The 12,086-nt window shown below is 41.3% G+C and overlaps 1 protein-coding gene across 7 annotated transcripts in view; it reads right to left on the bottom strand.

The window, feature by feature from the left end:
• LOC121311720 (MAGUK p55 subfamily member 7-like) overlaps positions 1-12,086 on the bottom strand; it is a 128,862-nt gene that overhangs the window by 14,875 nt on the left and 101,901 nt on the right. For all 7 annotated transcript variants that reach the window (XM_041243987.1, XM_041243990.1, XM_041243991.1 and 4 more), the window contains one exon: positions 6,657-6,827. In XM_041243987.1, the coding sequence (XP_041099921.1) occupies positions 6,657-6,827 (171 nt within the window). The remainder of the gene's footprint in view (positions 1-6,656; positions 6,828-12,086) is intronic.

The following is a 12,086-nucleotide window of genomic DNA, read 5'->3' as shown; positions in this document are numbered from 1 at the left end:
TGCATCACGAGCAGCAGGGCTCTCAATGTTGTTCTAGGTGCTGCGCTCACTCAAGCATGTGAATACATGTTTGTATGACCCCTATCTCAGCAGGGGACTGGTAGGTGGCTGCACTCCAGTGTTGTTCATGCGACACGTTTGTTTGTTAGAAACAAAGCTCAGCCGTTTCCATGGACATGGCTCTTTTCAAGGCTGATATTAAACCACTACCGAATGACAAATTACCCACACTGTGACACAATTGTAACTTCATTTAAATATAGTTCCAGTTTAAACATTTCTCTAATGATTTTTTGCCATCGCAAAAGTTGATTTATGAGGATTTATGAGGATTCCAAAACATGCTTATTAAACTATTCAGTTAGTTAGACCACAGTCGACTTTGAAATGTGCGTGGAATGTTATCCGTCATAACCAAGTAGGTATCTGTAAATGTATTAATACAATGCAACATTATACCATAGCCTGTACTCCTCCTCCTCAAAAAAGAAAGTGCAGTATAAAAATCAAACAACAAAAAGGGTTTTCTTCTTGTTTTTTTATTTTTTTTTATTTTCTTATACTGCACTTTTCTATTCCTGGGGATTTAATACGTATGAGTTGCTGAGTAAAACAATTGCCAAAAAAAGCGTCAAACTTAATTTCTGTTCTGATTAGAGGGATTTGCTTTAATAACTTCCAGGCTAAATGCTGAACACATCAGGTGCAGTTACTTGTGAGGGTCTTTAAGAAGTGTTCCTCTTCTTCAGCAAACCCTTCAGTCACAACTTGAAAGACCTCCTCACCAAGGGCCTTTGAGGTGAGCCTGTTCTGCGAAACTTTAACTGCGAGTCAAAACTGAACCCAGAACAATAATGACTGGCTAAGTCCATTATTATATGAAGAAATGAAAACTGTACACATCATTGATAAGATGTCACTTCCAATAAATAATTGTTTCATTTGCTAGTCACAAATCCATGAACACTATTACATTAAATACCAAGGTTGCTTATACAAAGGACGGGAGGAGTTTTTTACCTCCAGAACTTCAGCCTATTTAATCAACACATCTGACACTTAAGCTGTTAAACCCTTTAGATATTACAGTGTTGTGTAAATGCTGACCCCAGCAAGACTGCTGATTTGCTATGACAGAATCCCTGTAACGTACATCTCTTCAGTTACAATAAGCACGACAGCAGCTATGACAGAGCAGTGTTCTGACCACAGTCTACTGTGTATACAAATCACTGATGGTTAATGAGCAGTCACACAATTCCCTGAAGGATTTAAATGCACTGAAACCATTGAATGGTCAAATATCACTTACACAGAAAAAATGTAAAGACTTTACACTTGCAGACTCCACACTTTGAATCAGTGCTGGTAACTTGGCTGCCACTACTGACCATAGTGCACTGCTATACACAGTTTGAATATACTCTAGTTTAGGTATCAATATTTATTGATTTTTATATATATATATATATATATATATATATATATATATATATATATATATATTATATACCCATTACACATTTCAGAAAATTCCTGGCCTCCTCTGTTTCCATTTTGGAATGTAAAGCTGAATGGAAAACTAAATGGAAAACATGCTGGCCAAGCCAAGCTAAGCACGGCCTCTCCATCGTCATCTTCAGAGGAGCACTCCCTGTTTCTTGGCTCATTTTGCAGCCTGGAATTTAAAACAGTGCAATGTCAAAAATGACTTTAAAAAGCCAGAGCCCAAAGGAAAATAAATACCAGAGATATATAAAGCATTCTTCTTTCATTGTGTTGGGTGTGACAAAGGTACTAGGTGCTCTCAGAGTTACTTATTGAATTAAAATGATTTGGATTATATAGGTAAAAAAAAGAAACACTGGGACTAGCATCCTTACTGGCATCTATAGCAGTAAGTTACAAACCCCAGACAAACTTAATCATATCAAGGGGCTCCTGAGTGGCGCATCCAGTAAAGGCACTCCGCGCGGATGTGCCCTCGCAAGTTCAAATACAGGCCGACCGTGACCGGGAGTTCCTAGGGGGCAGCTCACAATTGGCCAAGCGCCACCCGGGGGGGAGGGAGGGCTGGGTCGGTCAGGGTGTCCTCGGCTCACTGTGCACCAGTGACCCGTGGTGTGGCTGGGTGCCTGTGGGCTTATCTATAAGCTGTCCAGAGCTACGCTGTCCTCTGACGCTGTAGCTCTGGATGGCTGCTCGGCGAGTCTGCAGTGTGTAAAGATGCGAGCAGCTGACAGCACACGCTTCAGAGGACAGCGTGTGTTCGTCTTCGCCACTCTGCTGCAGGCGGTGTCAACAAGCTACTTTGCCAAATGGTGCTGTGATTGTTAAGGGCGACAGCCATTGTTGAGGGTTATTTTACAGGAAGCACCTCTGCTCATGTGACCTCACTTCAGTTTTATTGAACAAAACATATTTAAACTAAGCCCTCCTATCAGGATCACAGCAGAGGAAAGCAAACCCTCTAAAAGACAAATGGGTTCCCCCAGTACGTCACCCTATTGTAGAGGATCTGACAGTGGTTTACAGTTCTTCAGTCACTGTAATTTACATTTGAAATTCCCACCTACTCCAAACTTAAACAAAAACATGTTTTTGTAATTGACACTTAAACATCACACTGTGGGCCCTGATGTATGTACAATATATTGTCTAAAAAAAAAAAAAAAAAAAAAAAAAGGAGAGGGAGCATTTACCAGCTACACTTATACTGTAACTGTAAGTGATACTGTAACTGTTACAGTAAATACATTTTGTTTCAGGCCCTGATAGGTCCTTTAAAAACAGATACCAGGCAGCAGTATGCAGTTGATACTGCATATGAACAAGTGTCCACTGACTGGGAACCTTCTATAAAACTCTCCCCACAATGCCATAAAATCAAGAATAACTAAGCAGCTACTGGGGTTTCACCTACACCAGGCAAGTGCCCAATCCTTTTATCTGGGCAAGTTCACCACCACCTTTTTAATATCAGGAAATTATGATGCACACCTCATACTTCAAGGATGTGTCCAAAAAAAGAGCCTACAACGTTCAAATCTTGAACCAATTCCAAATTTAGTGAAGATACAAAGACCACAAAACCATTTGTATCATCAGACAATGTGTGGTATTTATCTGAATAGCATGATCTGGTCCTTTTTGACTTTGAAAATAATCCAAGTTGCTCATCCTGCAATGATCAGATGAACCACAATAACAGGCAAATGTAAAAAATGTATTATATGCATAAACATAGAGCCATTGTTGTAAGGATTAATGTTTTTAAAACTATTTAAAAATATCGGTATTATGAATTGGTCATTTTTAGCAGACACTTTCATCCAAAGTGACATAGAGACTAGGAGGTCAACTATGCATCAACTGCTGCTGCAGAGTCACTTACAATAGGACCTCAGCTGTGCATCTCATCTGAAGGACAGAGGACAAAGGGGTTAAATGACTTGTTCAGGGTCACACAGAGTTAGTCAGTGGCTAAGCCAAGATTTGAACTGGGAACCTCCTGGTATCAAGCCCCTTTCTTTAACCACTGGACCACCAAGCCTCCTATTAAACTAACCATGCCGGTATATTAAAATGATGATTTCCTTCACACTCCGTAACTCACAAACTAAAGTAGGTCATGGAGGTCACTGTCACACAGGTAGACTAATACATATACAAGGATTGTGGGAAAACTTTCACCTCTATGTTCTCATGATAGGATGATTAGATTCAAAGACAGATGCATAGCATATGTTTTCTTTTAGTTTCTTTCAGTTTAATCTGAAAGTTTAATCTATATCTATCTATCTATCTATCTATCTATCTATCTATCTATCTATCTATCTATCTATCTATCTATCTATATATATATATATATATATATATATATATATATATATATATATATATATATATATATATATATATATATATATATATAGTATATAGTCAAAAGTTTAAGTACACCTGCTTGAAACCAGGTTTTTCATGATTATGAACTATATATACTTCTCTATAATACTTAATATTTCATTATATGATACAGGCACTTATATATGCTGATAACCACAAGTGAATTGCATTCAAAAATTTAATTTTTAAATGAAAATGCAAGTCTTGTCAATTTCAATGAAATGGTCACCCAAAGCAAGGGGATTTCAGTCTGAAGCCCAAGTCAGTTACAAGTCTGAAATGTGTAAAACACAGTGTTAGAACACCGGCCTAAGTATAAAAGTGTCTTTGTTAGATGTTCTCTGAGTTAACTAGCATGTTGCCTAATTAACCTTTTGTCACCAATTACTGTTAACAGGTGAGGGTCCATGATTACTATAAATATAGGTAGCACAGGCACAAGTTTGTCATTCCTGAATGTAAGGGAGCAGAAAATAGCAAAATATGCTCAGTTAAGCAAAGAAAAAAGACAGTCTGTAATTACTTTGAGGTCAATCTTTAAGACAAATCGCAAGAACTTTGCAAATGTCTGTAACTGCTGTGGCCAAGACCAAACGATTTGAAGAAACCGGCACTCATGAGGACCGAACAAGGTCAGGCAGGCCAAGGGTGACCTCAGAATTAGAGAACAAGTTCATTCGAGTCACAAGTCTGCAAAGCCAGCGATTAACTGTCCCTGAAATACAAGCTCAGCTAAACGCTACTAGAAGTACAGATATTTCAACATTAACTGTTCAGAGGAGATTGCGTGAAGCTGGCCTAACTGGAAGAATTGCTGCAAAGAAACCAATGTTAACAGTGCAGAATAAGAGGAAGAGACTTGCCTGGGCCAAAAAACACAGAAACTGGACATTTGAGGAGTGGAAGTTGGTCTTATGGACCGATGAGCCAAAATTTGAAATACTTGGGTCCAACCGCTGAGTATTTGTGAGACGCAGAGAGGGTGAGCGCATGAGTTCTGCATGTGTGGTTCCCACTGTCAAGCATGGAGGAAGCAGTGTCATGGTCTGGGGTTTCTTTGCTGGTGACAGAGTTGGTGATCTTTACCAAGTCCATGGAAAGCTCAAACAGCATGGCTATCATAGCATACTTCAGAGGCATGCAATTCCATCAGGATTCCGGCTAGTTGGGCAGTCCTTCATTCTTCAGCAAGATAATGACCCGAAACACACCTCAAAGTTGTACAAGAACTATCTGGCGAAGAAGGAAAGTGAAGGACAACTCAATCTAATGACCTGGCCTGCCCAGTCTCCAGACCTCAATCCCATAGAACTTGTATGGGACGAACTGGACAGAATTGTCAAAGCAAAGCTACCCAGAAGTGCCCTACATCTCTGGGAATTGCTGCAGAAAAGCTGGGAAGACATGTCGGGTGATTTCCTGCTGAAACTTAACTGAATGCCTCGTGTTTGTGAAGCTGTTATTAAGGCAAAGGGTGGCTATTTTGAGTAATCCAAGATTTGGAGACAATTTTCAATTTTCTTGAACATCACTTTGACACTCCTTACGTTTTGTATACTGTAACAGGTGTTTTCATTTTCAAGTATTTACAGAAACGTATACAACGTAAAACATTGTCAACTATGAAAAAAAACCTAGTTTCCAGCATATATATATACACACACAGACACACACACACACACAGAGTATATAAATGCATCTAATAATTCTACCACTACAGTAGTAAAATATTGAGTTCTGCGAGTTGTCTTTGCAATACCGCAGAGCGTACAGCACAGGCTGTAAAACAGTGTCCAAAGTTGCAGTAACAATTTGTCTTTTCCAATTCATGTTCACAGGTTTGTTTTATTGCATATTATTCATACTTCTTGAAGTGGTGGTAGACATTGGATATGAATACAATATGAATATAATTGAGTTTAAAAATCAATCTCCAACAGTTCATAGAGTACAGTTGTGTAATAATAATAATAATAATAATAATAATAATAATAATAATAATAATAATAATAATAAACTGTATAATAAAATACATTTGCTCAGAACTAAATGATGATTAAAGTGTAATAATGTAATTGCTTTGAAAAGTCTTGGCTATTATGGGTAGGGTTCAGTGAAGAGCCTATGAGGTTTTATTTAGTTACTATGAAGCATAAGACTTAAGTGACACTCAGGATCTCTCCAGGATTTGTCTGTATACACAGTACATGCTAGAGCAATGCACCCTATTTATCATGCACAGGAAGTTTGCTGAAACTTTCCTGCTGTCTGTGTTGTTACAGCCACGCATGCAGACCACTATTTTTTGTATTGATGAAAAAAAAGCAGAACATTTTGTTTGTGTAATTTTTCTCCAGGTGTAATGCATTCTGTCACTTCTGTAACAACTACATATTTAATATACCATTCCTGTTATACCATACTTAGACCTAAATGATAGCATTTCTTTCTTTGTCTTACTTTTTGAAAATGGCACTGGGGCCGTGGTCTCTAAATAGGAATATATAATAGGACTATGCTTCTATACACTGTCAGGTCAGGCATTTATATGCCAAATCTATCAGCTTTTGAACTCTGATTGGATGGCTTGCATTACAATCTTTTTTTCAAGCAATAAACCATCTGTATCAGTACAACCCTAACTCCCATCCAAGGCCCAGAAAGGGATTTCCAGTGTGTTGGAATAATGTGCTAACCCGTGCTGCATTGCATTCCTCTCAGAGTACCATCACAGCTGACCGTGTGCTTACCAACCAGCACCACCAGCCTGTACTTGTCACTGGACTGTCTCCGGTACGGGGTCACCTCTTCGTATGTCGGTACATCAGCCATGTCGTACTGCTCGCTCTTCTGGCACTCGTACATCGACTTGTTTGTTTTTCTGTCTTTTCTGCTGAGTCGAAAGCTTCTCCGTAAACCAGCTGCAAAATAAACATTGTTTCAGAGTCTTTTGAGGACAGCTAGTATGCACATTACAAATGGAAACTAGATGACCACACAAAAAAAGTGACCCACTTAGAAACTCGCAGTTCAACTGCTTTTCAATAGGGATCTGGACCTTGGTTGTATCTGACTGTCTACTAAGTTTCAAGTTGTTTTGTGGAAATGTATTGAAATTATTGTGGTAACTCTGTCAGCAGTAATAGATTTTTTCCCACTTCCAACAGCTTTCCAAAAAGGGTCTAGATGTTGGTTCTATAGTATCTAACTTTCTATGAAGTTTAAGTTGTTAAACACAACTGACCTACAGCATACTGTGGTAACATCTGTGGCAAAAGGATGACTGGTAGAAAACACAGCGATTACTACTGTACATAGAAAACAATTTATAAGAATGGCAATAAAAACTAAAGTTATGACAGTCAACGGGGAAACAATGGCTACAGTCAGCTTTCTTATGTCACTCTGCTATGATATTGTAACCCTGCTATTATATTATGTCACTCTGCTATTATACTATGTCACTCTGCTATTATATTGTAAAATTGCTACTTGAATTTCAGGAAGCCAGATCTTTACCAAACTGATCTTGAATTCACACTTTGACTGTTCTACATCTAAACTTGATGATGAATATAAACTCTAAACTAGGGACAGCGGTATGCAATCCAGTTTCTATTGCAGCTGTAGTCATATGATTTTATAGTACAAGTGAATGTATTTGAGTGCAAATGACAGAAAACCGGTTTGCTTAAGGCGGACATTGGTGTAAGTAGAGTTGCTGAGGCAATACTGAGAGATACAGCATGTGCAGGAAAGACCTATGGCAAACAATTAACCACAGTTACCTTGTAAAAGAGAGTAGTTTGTGGTTGGTTGCACCAGAGAGAAGTAACATTACTATAATTAACATTGACAATTGACAATTCTAATTAGCAATGTAATACAAACAAACTGTAGTCACATAGGCTCCGAGTCAACTAGAGTATAAAATACTAGGCATAGAAGTGGCACAGACGAGAGAAGCTCCCAATACCTCCAGATCATCAGGACCATGCGCCTGAGGCTTTGTCCAGTGGAACATTGCCTTATCTATGTTAATGCTAGTGGCACGTATTGTATCTAAACAACAATGTTAAATGTAGTATGTAATATTTGGTAATTTTAACTAATAAATGGTAAACATTGTTAAGATTTGAAAAATGGACTGGTCTCACCCGTATAGCGTAACAAAGTACACCACCCCTTGTTATATCGCCCCTCGCTATACTGCGGAGTCGGACATAAAGCGGTCCTGGAGTTGGCTCCCCATTTTTACAGTCTAACTGTGCATGCCTTTAGTTTTATTTCGTACTGCACATCACAAACAAAAATATACAAAACAATTCAAAACAAAGCATTAATATTGTACTGTTATCATATACACATGCACTGCACAATAACACAAAGCAAAATCTAGTTAAAGTGCTTTTTATTTTAGCCAACGAGGTGTTCACTTGTGGCAGCAATGCACTATAAAAAAAAGTCACAGGGCAGCGAGGTCAGCGGTCCAGCAACAAGCCTCCTATGTTGGGAGTGGATTCTTTCAATGCAGCAGGTTTGTGCATTTGAGTAGGAGAGAAGACTCATAAAATGAATTGGAGACTGAAGTTGATGAGAAGCAATTGCTCTCCACAGTAGGAATTAAAGCGCAGTGTGCTGCTTTTTATACAAAAAATTAGAAAAATCGGGTTGACAACAATACATAGATGGCATATGAAGATTTGTTGATTTGTTTATGAAGGTCTTCTTATAATGTTACAGTAAACATGATTAAACACGTTTCAAATAGCATTTTCTTGTTTTGTTACTGTCTCCTACCTTTGGTTCTTATCTTGGTTACTCAAACACTGTATTTTAAATAGGCTATGCTAAGGGGCTTTGACTAAGATTACACAACACGCTGTAAGATTTTCTATTAGTACTACAGCAAACATGTCAACCTGAAAGAGTTTTTGCGACAGTCAGTCCAGTAGTGTGACACTATATTGGGTCTTGTGAAATACGCATCAAATAAAGCTAAAAAATAAAAAAAGGTCAAGGACAAAATGACGCAAAAGGTTCCTATCAATCTGAAATAAATATGCCTTCTGAAGATATTGATTAACAGTACTGAAAAGTTCAGGTGTCAGTATCCCGTTGTGGATTTAAAACAATAAAATGAGGCAGACACTGCAGTTGGTCACATAATTCAGTTGAGGCGATACAGGATGAAATGTTTCCATATCTTGTTATTGAGAAACAATGACTGCTCTCTAAGTACTTTAAGTTTTTAGCTGTATTGGTTTATAACAAAAACAAACAATAACACGGCTCACAACGCTCTCCTGAAACAGTGCACCTTCCTCCCTTATATAAACACCCCCACATTCCACATGTGAACAAACAAACACACGCACACCGTCACCCCCCCCCCCCCCCCCCCTTGTGCAATGCACAAAATGGCCTTAAATGGCCACCTCCCCCCCCTAAATATCCAAAGTTCGAGTGGGTGAGAGGGAATTTCCATTGTCCTTTCTTGGGACGTCCCCAGGCCCACAACTGCTGGCTTCCTCGGCAACAGCAGTGGTGGTGGGGCTGGTGGCGCTTTCGGCTGCTCCGGCAGTGGTGGTGGGGCTGGTGACGCTTTCGGCTGCTCCGGCAGTGGTGGTGGGGCTGGTGGCGCTTTCGGCTGCTCCGGCAGTGGTGGTGGGGCTGGTGGCGCTTTCGGCTGCTCCGGCAGTGGTGGTGGGGCTGGTGGCGCTTTCGGCTGCTCCGGCAGTGGTGGTGGGGCTGGTGGCGCTTTCGGCTCCTCCGGCAGTGGTGGTGGGGCTGGTGGCGCTTTCGGCTGCTCCGGCAGTGGTGGTGGGGCTGGTGGCGCTTTCGGCTGCTCCGGCAGTGGTGGTGGGGCTGGTGGCGCTTTCGGCTGCTCCGGCAGTGGTGGTGGGGCTGGTGGCGCTTTCGGCTGCTCCGGCAGTGGTGGTGGGGCTGGTGGCGCTTTCGGCTGCTCCGGCAGTGGTGGTGGGGCTGGTGGCGCTTTCGGCTGCTCCGGCAGTGGTGGTGGGGCTGGTGGCGCTTTCGGCTGCTCCGGCAGTGGTGGTGGGGCTGGTGGCGCTTTCGGCTGCTCCGGCAGTGGTGGTGGGGCTGGTGGCGCTTTCGGCTGCTCCGGCAGTGGTGGTGGGGCTGGTGGCGCTTTCGGCTGCTCCGGCAGTGGTGGTGGGGCTGGTGGCGCTTTCGGCTGCTCCGGCAGTGGTGGTGGGGCTGGTGGCGCTTTCGGCTCCTCCGGCAGTGGTGGTGGGGCTGGTGGCGCTTTCGGCTCCTCCGGCAGTGGTGGTGGGGCTGGTGGCGCTTTCGGCTGCTCCGGCAGTGGTGGTGGGGCTGGTGGCGCTTTCGGCTGCTCCGGCAGTGGTGGTGGGGCTGGTGGCGCTTTCGGCTGCTCCGGCAGTGGTGGTGGGGCTGGTGACGCTTTCGGCTGCTCCGGCAGTGGTGGTGGGGCTGGTGGCGCTTTCGGCTGCTCCGGCAGTGGTGGTGGGGCTGGTGGCGCTTTCGGCTCCTCCGGCAGCGGTGGTGGAAAGGCTGCTGGCTCCTGCCCTTCTGCCCCCCCAAAAAAAAAAAAATTCAGGAGGGGCGAGCACCCTTTGGCCCTGGAGGCAGAAGTAATGTCTCCTCGTCCTCTGGCTCGCGGGACGGCAGCGATAGCTCCTCTCCTCTGGATCGCGGGACGGCAGCGATAGCGCCTCCCTCTCTGGGTCGCGGGACGGCAGTGATAGCTCCTCCCCCTGTGGATCGCAGGACAGCAGTGATGGCTCCTCCCATTCTGGCATGCCAAACAGCATCAACTCCTCCCGACTGGTCACATGGAACGGCAGCCCCTCCCACCTTTATGGTTTTGTATTACCATAGTGAAATTTCTACCACCATGTAAACAATACTATCATAGCATCAAAGGGCATGAATACTTTTGGATTGGTGAAATAAATAATTGTACACTTCTATTTCTTGTAACTTTTTCCTCATCAACAAAAGCAAAACGTTTATATATATTACATACACACAATACAAATCCTTTGCCATTGTCTACTGATAGTATCTTACAGCCACGTCAGAAATTGAACATGTGTGCAAGGCAAGCACCCACAGGCATTTTTCAACTGGGAATACTAACTACCTTACATTCCTATTTGTAAAAGTTTGACAAACAGTGTACACACGACACTGCCTAAAAGAAAAGATTACTTCAAAGTACTTGTGGATATCGTCCAGGCACCATTCCACCTCAAATAAAACTCTGACAGAAGCAATTAAAGGATGAAATAATCAAAAATTTAAACACCTACTCTACCTTGACTTAAACATTAGCTTTTGCCTATAAATGACATCATTCAGTATCAAATAATGTTCCTTCTTGTAATAAGAATGCCAAGTGCAATACACATTGAGTGCCCCACCTTTACAGTGCTGTGGTCAGAAGCCATAGTTATGACACAGTACTGTGTGTGTTCCGCCTTATAAGAAGAATGTAAGTGCCAGTGTAGCATTATGTGGAAAACGGAAGCCGTGACCATGTTGTTTTAAATCTAGTTCCACAGTTTAAATGGGACAACACACAGGAGATTGTAAAGTCACAGACCGATACCAAGATGGATGGATATCTCACCTCATGACTAAATATTCCTTTTCAATTTGATCTATTTAAAATCAAAATAAAATGATTACAGATTGTTATAGCTTTGACTAACTGCCCACTGTCTTAGAATGGCAATCTCCAGTATTTTTTTTTTCTGTTTAAAATATGGATACTCTAATGCGATTCTCCCCCCCCATCAGATATGATCTTGAATTAAATATTTTATTTTTTCAAAAAAACATTAGTCAATCCCAAGCAATGACAACAAATTCATCATGAGAAAAAACAAACAAACAAAAAAACCAACAAGGGTTTATGTGTTGCTTGCTGTTGAAAGCTGAAATATTGTGCCAGTTTTGTGAAAAGGTGCAGAACAGTTTGGGTTTTTATACCACATAAAACAAAAATATAATTATAAAAAATATACAAACATTTTTATATTTCAGGACAAGTTTGGAATGTTTACCATTCATTATTCAATAGTTGATATAAAGGAGTGACTGAAATGTATATTTTTTGCTCTTTCTGTAAAACTAAGGCTTCAGTAATGTTATAAAAGTACTGTAATCAGATTGTCAAAAGCTCCAGCTGGTGT

The sequence above is a fragment of the Polyodon spathula genome, chromosome 3, assembly GCF_017654505.1.
Source record: "Polyodon spathula isolate WHYD16114869_AA chromosome 3, ASM1765450v1, whole genome shotgun sequence".
Classification (NCBI taxonomy): Eukaryota; Metazoa; Chordata; class Actinopteri; order Acipenseriformes; family Polyodontidae; genus Polyodon; species Polyodon spathula.
Note: the sequence above shows the minus strand (reverse complement) of the source record. Positions and strands in the feature narration are given on the sequence as shown.